An 18,437-nucleotide genomic window follows, 5' to 3' on the forward strand; every position below is an offset into this window, starting at 1 on the left:
TTTTTCTGTCTTTAATCACACCAAGTTGATGAGGTTGGAGGTATTTATTTTGACTTATTTGGTCTGTCTGATTATTTTCAAAATGACATTTATGTGTTATTCAGTCTTGCCAAGTCTGACATAATCAAGACTATATAAAAGTGAATATGAAGTTTCATCTTAATTTTTATTTATTTATAAAAAATATGTGTGTGGGTGGTCAATATGTGCACACACTGATTTCTCTTGAAAAATCAAGGAATCTCCACCATGGAAAAGACTAATTAGCAGATTCATGAATTTTGGTTTCCATTTATTAATTTTAGGACTGGAAATGATTTGTTTGAGATCTATACATTGGTTACAGTCAGAGGGATAAGAAATATGAGAGGTGTCATAGACTTTGCCGTCAGGCTGGCTTGGGTGTGGATACCATCTCTACGGTGTAGGCCTGGATGGATGACTAAAACCGTGTGAACCCCAGGCTCCTTATCTGTCAGAATGGGGGACCTGAGGGGGTGTATGGAGGATTTACATGAGATGGTGACTCCAAAAGTGCCTGGCACACTGCATCCTAACACATGTTCATGGGGTGCCTCTACTATGTCCCAGGCTCCATGCCTCAGAACAAGTAGGACAGATGCTACTGTTACCTCTATAGTTTTCAGTTTTGAGTGGTTGGATTTAAAATTTAAACCATTGTTAACTATTAATTTCAGTTAAACTTTTTAGAGTTATTGACATTTTCTTCTTGGTTGAATACATGGTAAATTTGCATAGAACATTTGAGAAGAAGGATAAGGTCTTTGTAGGATTCAACTTAGATATCTATTAATTCAGCTTATTATATATCAAGTCTTCTATATTAAAAAAAATTTTTTTTTACTATTGGCTAGGAATGTGAAAGAATTTCCTGTTTCTGTTCATTTTTTGTTTTTTTTTAAATTTTTTTTTGGCTGCATTGGGGTCTTCATTGCTGCATGCGGGCTTTCTCTAGTTGCAGCGAGTGGGGGCTACTCTTCGTTGCAGTGTGCGGACTTCTCATTGCAGTGGCTTCTCTTGTTGCAGAGCACGGGCTCCAGGCGCGCGGGCTTCAGTAGTTGTGGCACGTGGGCTTAGTAGTTGTGGCTTGCGGGCTCTAGGGCACAAGCTCTGTAGTTGTGGCGCATGGGCTTAGTTGCTCCACGGCATGTGGGATCTTCCCGGACCAGGGCTCGAACCCATGTCCCCTGTACTGGCAGGTGGATTCTTAACCACTGTGCCACTAGGGAGGTCCCTAGGCCCCTCTGTTCTTATCTCTAGTTGTTTGATTAGACCTGAAACAGCCATGACTGGAATAAAGACTTCCACAGTTATTGTTTCAAATTAGCAAATTATTATTTTTAAAATTTTAATTAGTTTCATTGCCCCCTTTCACTTTCAAGGGTTTTGGTCTGGAAAACATATTGTGTGGTTACCATAGCTTAGGAGAGGGCAGATATACTATAAGACTTGTAGCTCCTCTGTGGTTACAGGTAATCTCAAAGTTCCCTTATGACCAAGTGGGATTAAGATGTAACAGAAAGAAAGAACCAGTGAGTTTGCCAAAAGATTGCTGTGACATGGAAGGAAAAGACCTGACCAGAGAGACTCTGCATTATGTTGAGGAATGGCAACACTTACTCCTAGTGCTGTTTCCTTCACCATGGATGGACATATATTCAAATCAGCAAATTCTTAGTTTTGTTTTTAAAATTTTCCTTCTACCCCTAAAGAACCCTTCTAGCCACTAAAAGAAGGGGAAAAGGGAGAAAATGCAAAGGTAATATGATCAGCAGTTTTGAGAGTTCTCTTGCTCCTATTGTGTGTCCAGGAATCCTGGCCCCCACTCTTGCTTGGACTGGTTACTGCAGCAGACATGAAGGCTTGCATGGAAAGATACAAAACCTGCCAAGCCTTGTTCAAGTCCTGTTTCCTGTTCTGTTGTTCTAGAGTGAGTGGAACGTTTCATATTAAATACCAAAACTAGTTAAATTAAGCTAAAGAAGATGTCTGAAATCTCATTTCATTTTTTCACCATTTCATTTTTTTCTGGATTCCTGTCTCCTTGGCAGAAGTTGAGCTAATATTTTCCAGCTCTAATATTTTCTTTTAGAATTTACCTCAAATATTTTCTTGAAGTAAAAATAGTCTGACAAGGGAAATATTTCCTTGACTTAAAATACTTTCAAAGGAAAAGGGGAACAATAGCTTAATTAGTTTTTAAATTGATTGCATAAAGAGTTTGATTTTGGGCTTCCCTGGTGGCGCAGTGGTTGAGAGTCCGCCTGCCGATGCAGGGGACACAGGTTCGTGCCCCGGTCCGGGAAGATTCCACATACCGCGGAGGGGCTGGGCCCATGAGCCGTGGCCTCTGAGCCTGCGCATCCGGAGCCTGTGCTCCGCAACGGGAGAGGCCACAGCAGTGAGAGGCCTGCGTACCGCAAGAGTTTGATTTTATTTCTTATATGCTTGTTTATACATATTGGAGGGGAAGAGTGAAAAGATCTCATTTATTTTAAAAGTGTATTATATATATATAAAAAACATATATATATACTTTTGTAGCTAGCTTTTCTCACTTAATGTATCACAAATGCTTGACAGTCATTAAATATTCTATATCATGATTTTGACAGGTAATAATATTTTATCCTAAGGACATACCATTGTGTACTTTTTCCTATTGTTGCACATTTAAGTTGTTTGCAACCATCTCTTAATCTAAAAAGTTTAATTCCAAAATGGAATTTTAGGATTTATCTACTTATGTAGAAATCCTAAAGAAATTGCCCTTCACAACTAAATAGTATAATTTACCAAATTATTAGGAAAAACGAGAAAGAAACTCATTTGTCTCAACAGATACCAGAAACTCATCTAATGTAAACTCATGTAAAATTGAATCTAGATTTAAATTTAAGGAAAAAAATGTAACAGAGGTTTCTATTTTCCTAATGTGGTAAATACCAAAAAGGCACTTTGGAAGGAAAAAATTACAAAGTGGTACCAGTCTTTACTTAGGTTTAAAATAATACCACATATGCTGATGATACTACCATTTTTCATGGATTATAAGACTCACATTTTTTTTTCACTTTATCATCTTTGGTGGTAGGATATGTTTTACAATTGATGGTATGTCATAGAGGATAGCTTTTTTCTTTCTTGCTGGTATAAAAATAATGGTGTGTCTTACAGTTGATGACATTTTAGATTTGATAAAATATTGTATTATGAAAAGGAAATAAAAGCAATAGGTAAATAATATCACTTTCAGTACTTGACATAATTGTATAGTAAGAAAACCAACAAAAATGTTCTTAAGGGATTTTTTTTTCTTTCTTTCTTTCTTTTTTTTTCTTTTGGCTGCCTCGAGTCTTAGTTGCGGCATGTGGGATCTTTCTTTTTCATTGCGGTGCGTGAGCTCCTCGTTGCAGCACACAGGCTTCTCTCTAGTTGTGGCATGAGGGTTTTTCTCTCTCTAGTTGTGGTGCATGGGCTCCAGGGTGCGTGGGCTCTGTAGTTTGTGGCATGCGGGCTCTCTCGTTGAGGTGCTCAGTAGTTGTGGCACGCAGGCTTAGTTGCCCTGTGGCATGTGGGATCTTAGTTCCCTGACCGGGGATCGAACCCGCGTCCCCTGCATTGGAAGGTGGATTCTCTACTACTGGATCACCGGGGAAGTCCCAAGGATATATTTTTTAAACCTTCTGGAATCTCCAAACTCACAAAAGTGGAAATATCTGTAAAATCTTTTCTGTTTTTCCTGAATGAATTACATTTTTATTGAGTCACAAAATTCTTATGCATTAAATCCCATACAATGAAGTCAACAGCCTTTTCAGTTTTCATTAAGATTTTATCTTTCACACAAAGGCCATTTTTTTCTCACAAAATAATTAATTAGTTTTGCTTTTTTTTTTTATTTTATTTTTTTTCCTTTTTGCGGTATGTGGGCCTCTCACTGTTGTGGCCTCTCCCGTTGCGGAGCACAGGCTCCGGATGCGCAGGCCCAGCGGCCATGGCTCACGGGCCCAGCCGCTCCGCGGCATATGGGATCCTCCCAGACCGGGGCACGAACCCGTATCCCCTGCATCGGCAGGCGGACTCTTAACCACTTGCGCCACCAGGGAGGCCCTAGTTTTGCTTTTTAATCACTTCTTTGCATAGATTGTTGCTCATGGTGAAGCAGAGCCGTGTGAGATGTGTCTGCTGAGCTTTGACCAGGTTGCCTTGCCAGCCCAGCACTCATTCCTGCAAAACATACCAACTTCACAGTAGCAAAATGACAAAGTACATCTTATAAACCTTTGTGGAACTCTCAAATTCAACTACAAAATTAAATATGTGAAAGCCACAGTCTGTGGTAAATGAGTTGCAACACACCTCATGAAACAAAATCAAATGCATCACTAGTGAGAAGAGATTATCTTATATGATGATTGAGAATATTACACTCAGGTCTGGGTACAACACCTAAGTCAAATTAGATTATTTTTGGAGAACAACCAAGTTGCTGAAGGACCTTGGAGAAAATCTGAAGTAACTCTAGATTTAGTCTGATTCAGAGGAGACATGATAACTGCTTTCAAAGATTTGAAGGCTTATCATTACTGTTAGACTTTGTCTCTAGAACTAGGACCAATGAGATACAGTGCTAAGGCAATATAAAGAGGGGTTTATTAGTGAGAACTGTCAAAGTAATATGAGAGGTCTCAGGGCTTGTGCGGGTCCCCACAGTGAATTTGTTTAAGCAGAGGTTAAATGATAATTTGCAGTTTTACAGAGGAGAGTCAAACATGGGATGAGTTGAACTCTAATCTTTAAAGTTCTGTCCAGTCCTGTTGCTATGTAATTCTCAGAAAAAATGGTTAGAATAAAAAAATTGCCTTCTAGTTGGATACACTTCAGTTATCTGAATTATTACTCAGCTTATTGAGTACTAACATTGTGATCAGTGTTGCTTGGGGTATGGTTGAAAATGCAAAAATATTCTTTGTTGGGAGCAGGGAGTGCAGAAGCAACTGAAAGAAGCAGGACCCAACACTTAGGTAGGAAGGGGCCAGATTATAGAAGGCTTGGTGAGCCAGAAGGGGCTAAGAACCATTCTTTTGGGTGGAATGACTGTTAAGGAATTAATTTACTGAATGTTACTCATTGTGGCAGAACCCATTTGGTGTTCATTATTAAGCTGGGTCATTTGCTTTTCTTTGTAAAAAGAAAATTTTAAAGCAAGTTACAATCCCAGAGAACAAAGTTTGATTCTGAACAAAAAGTTTTATTTGCTCCTGAAATAAAGCCCTCCTCCCAGCCCCCACCCCCACCCCCAACAAAGAGCAGCGTTGAATCCTGTTGGTTATGGTGCAGACGGCCATGCTAGGTACAACGTGCTTGTTAGATAAATACTTCTTGAGTTGGTTCTTCTGTAAATAATCTCTGTACCCCAGAATCGGGAGGCCACCTAGAAAACTTTACCCCCCATCCATCATGGTGCTGATGTGATGGATGGTCTTATTAGGTGACCAACAGTGGAGGCACAAAAATCAAGTATCAAGGAATATCCAGTATTAGGTTGGCTTTCCTGGGAGGTGGTGTGTAAAGGACCTACGTCAATTGAATCTTCACACCATGTGATATACACATTCTACTGTGTAGTAATTTTAATAGCTTATAATGATTTATATTAATAAATTGAATGTCTCCTCTAAGATCTTATTATTTACCTTTTTTGAGAAATCACCCTGAGGTTTGGTTATAGAGAAGTGGTTAAAAAGGAAATATTTGGTAACAGAAACTAGAATAAAAGTATAAAGGCAATATCTAATTCATTGTTTTCCAAGGTGAATTTTTGAGAACTTAAGGCCAATAGAATAATAATATAGAAAGTTTCCAGGCTAGTCCATGAAAATCTATTTATCCCATGATACATATTAAGTGTCACTTAGAGCATTCATTCAGCTCTCCCTGACTACTACATGTAAAGTCTGAATAAATACATTCAAATTTCCAAATCGGGAATATTTTGCCCTGGCAGAAGGAGTGGTAGTGGCTCTGGATTTCTTCATGTGGTGGGATTTGGATCAGAGGGGAATTGCAGACCTTAGCAGCACTGCAATTCTCCAAGTGTTCAGAAATGGGAAGATTGCGGTGGGGTGGGTAACAGTTGTCTCCTATTACACTGTGTATGGGCTTCACACTTGTTGGGGAGTGCCTGAGCTATGTTTAAGAGCTGTGATGTTGGGACTTCCCTGGTGGTCCAGTGGTAAAGAATCCACTTACAGTGCAGGGCCTGGTCAGGGAACTAAGATCCCACATGCCGAGGGGCAACTAAGCCTGCGTGCCACAACTATTGAGCTCACATGTCTCAACTAGAGCCGGTGTGCCACAACTACAGAGCCCATGCGCCCTGGAGCCTGTGCGCCACAGCTAGAGAAGAGAAAACCCGCAGGCCGCAACTAGAGAGAAGTACACACGCCGCAATGAAAGATCCCGCGTGCCTCAACGAAGATCCCGCATGCCGCGACTAAGACCCAACGCAGCCAAAAATAATAAATAAATAAATAATAAATCTTAAAAAAAATATATTAAAAAAAGCTGTGATGTTTTCACTCATGCCTCTTTTTGGTTTCATTTTTGAGTGCTATTTTCCCTGAAGCTATACAAGCTTTCTAGAAGAGGAAGAGCTATGTATAGATTCTGAAAGAAGTGTGTGTCCATGAGGCACAATAGTATTGTGAAATGAATTTTGACTTTTTTTGTGGGCGGGGGGGGAATATATATTTTCAGTGATTGGCTATTTTAAGAGTACCTGTCTAACCTCTTTAAAAAACATTTTGAGTGATAGGATAAAAACAGACACTTTAAAAATCACGTTTTTTGTTGTTGGGTGGGGGAATCACTTGTAAGGTCTACACAAGTCCTTCTGTATACTCTCTGGATCGACTAGTTGCCGGATTTCGAACACGAAGTCAGATGCTGCTGGGTCACTTAGAAGAGCAGGATGAAGTCCTCCACTGCCAGTTTTCTGATAGCAGTGACGATGAGTCAGAAGGCCAAGAGAAATCTGAAATTAGGTATGTTAATATAGACTGATTTAATAAACATAATTATGTGATGCAATTAATATATACAGATGTAGGTTTTTTTCATTAAAGTATATCTTTTTCCATTTAGTAGGAGAGTTAAGTGGTTTTTGCTACATGTACTGTCAACTAATGTGTTATGAAACCAGTGTTTGAACACAAGCCATCAGTCTAACAACTGTAAAATAATTTTGCTTTAAAGCATTTATGGTGGTTGAATTTTAATTTTCAGAGAGAATGATTTTGGATTTCCTGATTCTGCTGCCACAGTGGCAACAAACATGATGAATTTTCCACTGGGTCCAACATGGTGGGGGATATCTTTTTATTTTGTGGAATATTAGTAAGTTCCATTTATTTTATATTAATCATTTAAAGAATAATTAATCAATTTAAAGAATAATTTTGGGGGAAACTAATTTGAGGGCAGATTAGAAACCACTAACAGACAAGTTACCTTTGATCCTGATATATTTTTTTTTTTAGACATAAAGGTTGCTCGTGGATTCAAAAGCCAGGCTCTGTTTGTTCTCTTGTTGAATTGAATGATATTCAGGATCAAACACAAAAGTCAAGATTGGAGAATGAAGGTACACAGACTTTCTCAAGTACTTTAGATCTAATATTTATGACACCTCTCTTTTTCTTCAGGCAATAATTTAAGAAGCATCTGGGAATTCTCCAAGATGGGAACTTGATTAGGAGTGCTTTCCCGGCTTTTCCTTTGTGTTCTCTGCTCTACCTCTGAATTTTTGTTCGTTTTTACTCCTTAATGAAAGCAGTTTTTCCACCAATCAATTCAAGCTAGAGTTATAGGCTAAATCTCTCAGAATGGGGATTTTATATTCAAACGTGAATTGATATACATTGTACTCTTGACTTCTTTAAAATGTATCTTAAGTAATTTACTAGCTGTCTACTGCTTCCCTGGCACCCATGCCTACCATTAGTGATATATTTGGCATTAGAGCCAACTTAGTTAAGTGGGTGCTTATAATGTTCACAATTGATGAGAATTTTTATGCATCAAAAAACAGCATAAAAGACATTTATGTTGCAAAAAGTATACGTAGAGATTTTAGCTCATTTCTCTTAGCCTATGTGTGGTCACAACACCAAGAGTAAGAGTACAGAGAATATAAATAACGTGATAAGTCGTACACTGTGAAAATAGCATCTTTTTAAGAGCCTATGGGGGACTTCCCTGGTGGCGCAGTGGTTAAGAATCCGCCTGCCAATGTAGGGGACACGGGTTCGAGCCCTGGTCTGGGAAGATCCCACATGCTGCAGAGCAACTAAGCCCACGCACCACAACTACTGAGCCTGCACCCTAGAACCCATGAGCCACAACTACTGAAGCCCTCACACCTAGAGCCCGTGGTCCACAAGAGAAGCCACCGCAATGAGAAGCCTGCTCACCTCAATGAAGAGTAGCCCCTGCTCACCTCAACTAGAGAAAGCCTGCATGCAACAACGAAGACCCAGTGCAACCAAAGATAGATAATTAAAAATAAATTTGAGCTTATGTGTGTAATATTAAAAAATGAAATTGAGATAAATTTTTAAAATGTATAAATAGTGTAGATAAGTGCTACCCAAGTAGCCATCCTTGAACTGTTTGTTACTGGTCTACAACCAGGTAAGAAACTTAATGTCAGGATGTAAATCAGTGCACCAGCTCCTTCACTGAGGAAGTCTCACTGTGAAAAAAATGTCAGCTGAGCTAAAAGAGTGAGGTAATTGATTTATGTTCTAGTACAAGACAGAAACAGTGTGAGGCCACACTCTTATTAGCCTGGGGTAGAGGGAGACTACATTCTCTGATTACCGTAAAACTATGAGTTAGTAGGAAAAAAATTAAAACCTCTACCTATCTGGAGATTTTATATCTTTCTTAAATAACTCGGGTTAAAGAAAAAGTCAAATTGCAGAATATCTAAGGGTAATGAAAAACTGTATCAGAACCTACAGGATATGACTAGAGCATATACATATGTTTTAAGGAAAGGAAAACTCACTGCGAGCTGGGAAACTGTCCCAATTGCCATGTATTTTTTCCTTTTTTTTTTTTTTCTGTCTGTCCCTTCCTCTGTTACCTCTAGACTGCTTGTGTGTCTGCCTTTTTTTTTTTAACTCTACTTCTGTCAAATATTTCTGAGCAGATAGTTTTTATTTCTCAGTTTTGTTTCTTTTATTTTAAAGGTTTAAAGATTGAATGTCTCCAGGAGAGTCAAGAGTTGAATTTGCAAAAATTAAGGAATTCAGAACTCATACTTACTGAAGCTAAACGGAAAATGAGGGAACTTACTATCAACATCAAGATGAAGGAAGATCTAAGTAAAGAATTAATTAAAACAGGTAATAGCATCCTGTGAACCAGCTTATATGAGAAAGAAAAGCTTCTAGGGCTTCCCTGGTGGCGCAGTGGTTGAGAGTCCGCCCGCCGATGCAGGGGACACGGGTTCGTGCCCCGGTCCAGGAAGATCCCACATGCCGCGGAGCGGCTGGGCCTGTGAGCCATGGCCGCTGGGCCTGCGCGTCCGGAGCCTGTGCTCCGCAATGGGAGAGACCACAACAGTGAGAGGCCCATGTACCGCAGAAAGAAAAAAAAGAAAAGCTTCTAAAGTTGGTTCTGATGTTGTAACATTTACTTTAATTTTTGATGCTCAGGACTATCCACGTTAGCTTAGAATTCGTTCTAACAAGGTGTGCTCTAGAGCCAGTATGTGGAGGTTAATTATCAAAAGAACTTTGTTATATTTGATTTCATCTATGAATTTTTCTAACTAGTGTGAACTCTGTGTTGTGCTGAAACTCTATGGCACTTAATGTTTTTTGCCACTGTTTAGAAACATTATACTAGGCATCTGGGATAAGTCTGAGATGTTTTCCGAGTTCATTTTTAGTAAATACTTATTTTAAATTATTAGTCTCTTTTTCTTGGATAGTTCATATTTAACCTTAATTATAAACTTTATATTTTAAATGTAGCTAATTTTTGTTTTTCTGAAGATATAAGGATTTGTCCTTGAGAGCTGTCCTCGTGCGTGAGCCAGGCTTTCATCTCCTCCCCTTAATCTACCAGGTTGAGCATATGTACCACATCCTCTCCTCACCCTGCAACTCCATTAGGCTTGCCCTAAAATGTACATCTCAAGCTTTTTGGGTTCCCCTCACTAATACACTCAAAGTGTAAGCCTTGACTACTCTGAAATTCAGTAAAGAATTGAAGGAATAAGACACACTAGCGTTTCTTTCTTCCGATTTCAATGCAAAACAACTCTGGTCACATTTGGGGAAACTGAAGGAAATACTATCCTCTTCTTCAAGCCCAAGACTATAATCACACTCAAACTACACGAATTGTGGGTCCCAAATCCTCTGCCAGCAAGGAGAAACCTGCCTGGCCTCTCCCTCCTCTTTCCTGCAAGCTTGCCTTCTGGCTGTTGGTCCTCCTTTCTCAACTTCCTCTCCTCTAGCTGCTGTCCAAAGCGTTTTCCTTTCTCATTCCTACTGGTGTATGGGCTATGCATCGTCCCAGCTCCAGTTATCCCAGATGTTTGATTTTGACCATTCTCTTTCCTCATAGGCAAGATCAATGCCAGTAAACCTCTCTTAGGAGTATCTAGGAAATGGTTTAGTGGTTTAAATAGCTTCTCCATCCCCATGATTTTAGGGTAGTGAGTGTAGAAATTGAGGATATTTACCACTCTGAAATAAATGATTTTCTTTCATATAGGTTATCCCACCATGGGATATCTAACTAAACAAGCACACTTTTGTAGCCTGGTATACCCATCCTGGTTGCCTTAAAATAGAGGATACCTGAACTTAAACAGAGAAAGTCCTCTTGTTCATTAGAACGAAGGGAAATTTGGAGCTTTCCTAAAGATCCTTAGAAATGGTGATTAGCAAAAGGGTCAATGTGTACTTACTTTTCAAAGTCCTCTCACTGAAGACTTCCCCAAACTGTAGCTACTTCAGCCAAAATTAATAACAATGACAATTATACTGTATTTCATCAATTTTAATACACACTCTTTTCACATTTTAATATCTCTGAAATAGGGATGCATCTTAAAAATCAGTGGCATTTTAGCATTTTGTCATGGTGTAATTGGTACTGAATTTTTTTTTCTTAGTGGTTCATAAAATATTGGCCTGTTAAACAATTTATGGGATCACAGATTCATTAAAACATTGTTGTCATATGTATTTTGAAGTTAGTTGAAATTATAGAACTGTAGAGCCAGAAGACAACTTACAGTGCATTTAGTTCAATAACTCCCTTTATTAAAAAATTAAGAGCTTTACAGTATGCCAGTATAACAACCTGTCCTGGTGATTATTCACCCCATGACCTCTAGACTCTTACTTCCCACTGCTGCTAGTTTGCCAGTCTGGTTCAGGACAGTTGACTATTCAGAATAAATCAGAACCAAATTTTTAGGGTCAGTAGCTGGACCTAGAATGAAAAGAGATATAGAAATATCTATATTCTATTTTTCTCTATGTTCAAAATATTCATAAGAAAAGTATTTTTAAAAAATTTATCTTTAACAATTCAAATGAAATGAAAAAGGAGAGGGGGCCAGCTCTATATTAAAGGATTCTTAAGAAACATAACAATAAGATGGTACTGTGACCTTGTTTGGATTGTGATTAAAATAGACTAATTGTAAAAGACATTTTGAGACAGTTGGGGAAGTCTGAATAGGAACTGGTGGGTATTAGCATTGTTAGGTGTGATAATGACTTTTTGGTTATTTCCATATTCTGTTTAGATGCTTATTGACGTATACATAGGTGATGACATTATATCTGGGATTGCTTTAAAGTTTTTAAGTAAATTGAAGAAAAAAAGGTATAGATGAAGTAGCTGTGGCAAAATCTTGATAACTGTTGAATCTGGGTGATGGACTTTCATTATATTATTTCTCTGCTTTTGATATGTTGAAAAACTTTCATAATAGTAAAAGAAAAGAATTCGGAGACAGATTATGGGTGGTAGGAAGACAAAGTGTAGTAAGCAAGAGGCCAGTGAGTCACCCCAAATACCTTTTAACTGAAGTTTGATGCCAGCAAAGGTAAACTGCAAATTCAGAACAAAAGATGAACCAGGGAGAAGATAGAATGGCACCAGATGGGGACAGTCATTAAGGAACTAATTATTAAAAGGACAGGTGGCAAGTTGTGTTTGATGGGGATGGGAGGGACAGCTGGATTTTTAATGCTATGCCTTAAATAATTACTGCCCAGCTTTTTAAGAGTATGGAAATTTTATGTTTTTGGTGTTTTACTTAGTTTTTAAACATAATTTATAATTGTTATTACTATTATTATTATTATGAAGGTAATGATGTCAAGTCCGTAAGCAAACAGTATTCTCTGAAAGTAACAAAACTTGAACATGAAGCAGAACAGGCGAAAGTGGAATTAACTGAAATGCAAAAGCAGCTAGAGGAACTGGAAAACAAAGATCTTTCTGACGTTGCTTTGAAGGTAAAATTACAGAAGGAATTTCGTAAAAAGATGGATGCTGCGAAGCTAAGAGTCCAGGTAATTTAAAAAATATAATTGAGAAAACTTACTTAAGGCTTCCTGATTTTGAGGATTATTGTACCTAGTTAGGAAAGAAGTAGTATTCAGTTTTTACTAGCGGGAGGAACTGGATGGCAAGTTTTCTTATCCAGTATGCTGGTGAGTTTACATAATTTTAGTCTGGGTAGTATATTTCCTCATTCAGGAAGTGTGTTATTCTAATCTTTTTATCAAAAACCACATGGTGAGAAATAAAGATAACCACAGAAAATAGTATCCTTTTCTGAAGGATAAAAGATTAACTAATGATTAAATAATATATATAAAACATCTGGTATGTATATAGCACTTCCTTGACACTCAACAAATACGATAACTGTTTCAGACAGTTTTCTGAAATCATAACTGATTGGCTTAAGAAAGGTTAATAACTTTGAGTACCACATCTTATTCTTAATTTCCTAATGCTGGACTTTGCTATAACCTCAAATATAGCTACAGTTAAAAAATTCTATTCTTTGAGAAATATTCCATTATAGAGAGATTTTGTGTAGGAAGCCATTCCCAGATGCTTTTGGTATAGTCAGAGTGCTTTGTTAGTTTGCTTATAATGAATTTACTAAAATGCCTTTTCCAGTTCTTTTGATTCATAATCTATTTTTTAAAAATATTTATTTATTTATTTATTTATTTTTCACTGTGTCAGGTCTTAGTTGCGGCACGCAGGATCTTTCGTTGTGGCATGCGGGCTCTTCACTGTGGTGCGCAGGCTTCTCTCCAGCGCATGGGCTCATTAGTTGCGGTGTGCAGGCTCTCTAGTTGTAGCGTGTGGGCTCCAGAATGTGCAGGCTTAGTAGCTGTGGTGTGAGGGCTCCAGAGTGCATGGGTTCTGTAGTTGTGGCATGCAGGGTTAGTTGCCCTACGGCATATGGGTTCTTAGTTCCCTGACCAGGGATCGAACCAGCATCCCCTGCATTTCAATATGGATTCTCAACCACTGGACCACCAGGGAAGTCCCTGATTCATAATCTGTTGCTTTCATATTGTTTCCACTGTACATAGAATGGAATTGTAGTTAACCTAGTCAGAGCATTAGTTACCTATTTTTGAAACTGTGCCACAGTTATTTTCTTTCAACAAGATAAGTGTTCACCGCACACCTCCTGTGTGCCAGGTCCTGTTCTAGGTGGGGATGCAGAAGTGAACAGAGCAAAAAAGTCCCTTCTTCTAGGGTTTTTAATGCCATCTCAAACAGCTGCACATCGCCATTAAAATTTTTTTATACTTAAGTAGCCTCTCAAGTCAACACCAAGTTAAAATAACGTGACTTGACACTTTGCACTTTCCTTCAGAATACATATTTTCCCTTAGCAATTCACCTCAGAGAGTCTTGCGATCAATTTTTTTAAAGTTCTTGACCGTTAAGTTAAGGCTGCGACGTCTAACAAAGTACTCATTTGAACAAAACATTAGTAGAACAAAACAATTAAGAGCTTTCCTTTATGATTATTATGAAATTTATTTATAATTTCATAGGTTTATATCCTACCTTCAGTTCTTTTTTTTTTAAAGACATTTATTCAGCGTCATCATCAGACTATTACATTTAGCAATCAAAGCACGCATGCAAAAAAAAAAATCTACATTAAAACCCTTTGTTGGAATGCTTTACACTTTCCGCAGAACAGAAACTAAAATAACCTGTTATACAATTAGTCACAAATACAGTCCTCAAGTTTTTTTGCCCATACACATGAGTATTGTCCAAAACATGTCTTCTTTGTAGCAGCTAGGCCCTGCCAGTGCTGTGCTTGGCCGAGTTCACAAATCTCTTGTAACCTGTAGCTTCCCTGTCACTTCCCTGGCTCTCCTCTCCTGCTATGCTTTGTTTCCTGGCAGTCATTAAAACCTTCTGCCACAGCCATAGCTACTGCTGCTGCTGGAACTACCAGAGCCACCTTGATTTTGTGGTTTGGCAAAGTATTGGCCTCCACCACCATAGGGGCCAGAACTTCTGCCTCCAAAGTTTCCTCCTTTCATGGGTCCAAAATTTGAAGATTGATTGTTGTAATTGCCCAAATCATTGTAGCTTCTGCCACCTCCAAAATGGCTTCCGTCATTACCAAATCCATGACTGCCATCCCCACTGCCACCATATCCCCCGCCACCACGGCTGCCACCAAAGGCGTCTCGACCACTGACGTTCCCTCCACGACCAGAGTTGTCATTCCCACCAAAACCCCCTCCGTGACCACCACCAGTTTCCAGAACCACTTCGACCTCTTTGGCTGGATGAAGCGCTAGCCTTCTCTTGCTTAGATAGGGCTTTCCTGACTTCACAGTTGTGGCCGTTCACTGTGTGATATTTCTGAATGACAGTCTTGTCTGCGGAGTCATGGTCATCAAAGGTTACGAAAGCAAAGCCTCTGTTTTTGCCACTGCCTCAGTCAGTCATGATTTCAATCACTTCAGTTTTCCCACACTGTTCAAAATAATCTCTTAGGTGATGTTCTTCAGTGTCTTCTTTAATGCCATCAACAAAAATCCTTTTCACAGTTAATTGGGCACCAGGTCTTTGAGAATCTTCTCTTGAGATGGCCCTCTTTGGTTGCCCAACTCTTCCATCCACCTCGTGTGGCCTCGCATCCCTGGCTGCATCCACCTCCTCTGCAATGGCATACGTGACAAACCCGAAGCCTCTGGAGCGCCTGGTGTTTGGACCCCTCGTTACCACAGTCTGTGAGCGCTGCCTGCTGCTCAGGTGGCTCCTCAGACTCACATCGGTTGTTTCAAACGTCTGATGAGGAGCTTCTGCAGCTGTTCGGGCTCTTTGGGAGACTGACTTAGACACGACAGCAGTAGACGGGGGAGACTTCAATGATGCTTACTCGGCGGCGTCCACGGGCAGAAAGGTTGTCCTACCTTCAGTTCTGATTGTAATTCTTATACTCAATATTAATAAGTAAGAACTGATCTTGTAATCTTGTAATCTGTCTATTCAGATTTTCTATTTCTTCATGATTCAGTCTTGGAAGACTGTGTGTATCTAGGAATTTATCCATTTCTTCTAGGCTATCCAATTTTTTGGTATATAATTGTTGATCATACTCTGTTTTTTCTTTTTTTTTTTGGCTGTGTTGGGTTTTCATTGCTGCACATGGGCTTTCTCTAGTTGCGGTGAGTGGGGGCTACTTTTCCTTGTGGTGCGCAGGGATGGCTTCTCTTGTTGCGGAGCACGGGCTCTAGGTGCGCGGGCTTCAGTAGGTGTGGTACGTGGGCTCAGTAGTTGTAGCTCGCAGGCTCTAGAGCTCAGGCTCAGTAGTTGTGGCACATGGTTTTAGTTGCTCCGCGGCATGTGGGATCTTCCCAGACCAGGGCTTGAATCCGTGTCCCCTGCATTGGCAGGCGGATTCTTAACCACTGTGCCACCAGGGAAGTCCCTGATCATACTCTTTTATGATCCTTTGTATTTCTGTGGTATCAGTAGTGACTTCTCTTTCATTTCTGATTTTATTCATTTGAGGCCTCTCTTTGTCTCTTTCTGAGTCTGGCTAAATTGTCAATTTTATTTATCTTTTCAAAAAACCAGCTCTTAGTATCACTGATCTTTTCTATTGTCTTTTTAGTCTCTATTTCATTTATTTCTTCTCTGACCTTTATTATTTCCTTTCTTCTACTAACTTTGGGCTTTGCTTGTTCTTCTTTTTCTAGTTCCTTTAGGTGTAATGTTAGATTGTTTATTTGAGATTTTTCTTGTTTCTTAAGGAAGGCCTGTATCACTGTACACTTCCCTCTTAAAACTGCTTTTTTTGTGTCCCATAGATTTTGGACAGTTGTGGTTCCATTTTCATTTGTCTCAAGGTATTTTTTGATTCCCCTTTGATTTCTTTGTTGACCCATTGGCTGTTTAGTAGCATATTGTTTAGTCTTCATGTGTTTGTGTTTTTTCCACTTCTCTTGAAAGAGCCAAAATTATTATTTTTCTAAGGAGGTTATTATATTTACTGTATAAATCTATAGCTTAAGACTTGTGTGTGGATTTAGCAAAGATTATTCTTATGGTTGTGATTAAAAGGTTAAATGAAAGATTATTAATAGGGTTTGAATTATCATGTTCTTTTTGTTTTCCATGTTTCTTGTTATGTATCTTTTTCTGCTGAGGGTACTGATGAGGAAAGGAAAGAACTTAATTAAATTCAAAAGAAACATCTCATAGACGGAGGACTGAAAGAAGTGTCCCACGTAGTTTTAGAGATTTCTGTGCCTTTGCCATATGCATGCACAACTGATGGGGATGGGGATGCTAAAGATGATAAGGATGGTGGTGGGGATGAGAAGTGTGATAGTTAAGTATCTACCAAGTGCTATATACATACTAGATGTTTTATATGTATTATTTAATCCTTTGAAGTGGGTTTTTTTTTTTTTTTTTTTTTTTTTTTTTTTTTTTTTGTGTGGTACGCGGGCCTCTCACTGTTGTGACCTCTCCCCTGCGTCATTAAATGAAGAGTTTAAGTTTAAGTTTAAGTTTACTGGAGGGATATGAGAGGTGCAGTTTTTCATTTTGAAATATTCCATATGATCCCAGGTCTTACAGAAGAAGCAACAAAATAGTAAGAAATTGGCATCACTGTCGATCCAAAATGAGAAACGTGCTAATGAACTAGAGCAGAATGTAGATCACATGAAACATCAAAAGGTACAGCTGCAAAAAAGACTTCAAGAAGAAAATGAGAAAAGGAAGCAACTGGATGCAGAAATTCAGCGGGGTCAACAAAAAATCAAAGTAATATTGTCATACTTTCCTGCTAAGCATAGTATGAAATGTTCAATTGCTCAGAGCTAATGTAACCAAGGTCTTGATTCAGTTGGCTTGTGAGGTATCTCACCTTGGCCTGTCCTTGGCTGCTGTCCTCATTCACTTTAAAACTTTGTTGATCTACATAGTAAAAGCTATTTATTGAATTCTGAGTACTGTCTTGAAGGCTTTGACTTCCCAAAAGAAAGTGCCATGATAATTTCTGTAACTAGGATCCTAACTTCAGTTGAGGCTGTCAAAAACACAAATTTATAAAGCTGACTTTCTAAAAAAATATCTCACATTTGAATAGGATTTGCCATTTTCAAAGTGCTTTGACATGCATTGTCCATGCGGCAGCATAGAAAAAGGTACAAGGTAAAATGGTACCATTTCATTCATAGTGTGCAGAAAAGTGATCAGACCTGTATGCCCAGCCGTTCTATAGAATGGATTGGGCTGGGGAGGAACTAGTGGTGTCAGCCTGGGCTCTGGAGCCAGGCTTGCATGTATTCAATCCCAACTCTCTCAGTTCCTGGCTAGATCATTTACTGAGAAAATCACTTAACCCTCTCCGTGTCTGTTTATTCTTATCTAAGATGGCCTTATCATACTTGCCTCAGTAGGGCTCTTTTGAAGAAGAGAAGGATGATAATGATCATAATAACAACAAACACTTACCTAGCGCTGTGTACCAGGCTCTGTTCTGTTCAAATGTTAAGCCAGACCCAAGGTTTGGAACATAATTGGAGATTTCCTACATTTTGAACTTTGGAAAATAATATATTCTCAGACCTTAAAAAAAAAATGACAGAATTTATTGATGGAAGGGAACTTAAAAGAGCATTTAAGCCAAATTACTGATTCTTTTTTTTTTTAAATCAGCTTTATTGAGATATACTTCACATATCATACAGTTCACCCATGTAAAGCATACAGTGAGTTTTGGTATATTACATTATTGATTTTTATAAAATAATATAACATGAAATTGACCATTTTAGCTTTGTTTAAGCGTA

At 38.7% G+C, this 18,437-nt stretch overlaps 1 protein-coding gene and 1 pseudogene across 4 annotated transcripts in view; one reads left to right on the plus strand and one right to left on the minus strand.

The window, feature by feature from the left end:
* Positions 1 to 18,437, plus strand: part of KIF27 (kinesin family member 27) — an 89,533-nt gene that overhangs the window by 30,608 nt on the left and 40,488 nt on the right. For 3 of the 4 annotated variants that reach the window (XM_060101721.1, XM_060101722.1, XM_060101724.1), the window contains 5 exons: positions 6,904 to 7,070; positions 7,566 to 7,669; positions 9,282 to 9,437; positions 12,433 to 12,638; positions 17,209 to 17,406. In XM_060101721.1, coding sequence (XP_059957704.1) covers positions 6,904 to 7,070; positions 7,566 to 7,669; positions 9,282 to 9,437; positions 12,433 to 12,638; positions 17,209 to 17,406 — 831 coding nt within the window. The remainder of the gene's footprint in view (positions 1 to 6,903; positions 7,071 to 7,565; positions 7,670 to 9,281; positions 9,438 to 12,432; positions 12,639 to 17,208; positions 17,407 to 18,437) is intronic. The other variant, XM_060101723.1, reaches the window with a different exon arrangement.
* On the minus strand, positions 14,523 to 17,183 carry LOC132492322 (heterogeneous nuclear ribonucleoprotein A1-like 3; annotated as a pseudogene).

Source organism: Mesoplodon densirostris, chromosome 6 (assembly GCF_025265405.1).
Source record: "Mesoplodon densirostris isolate mMesDen1 chromosome 6, mMesDen1 primary haplotype, whole genome shotgun sequence".
NCBI lineage: Eukaryota > Metazoa > Chordata > Mammalia > Artiodactyla > Ziphiidae > Mesoplodon > Mesoplodon densirostris.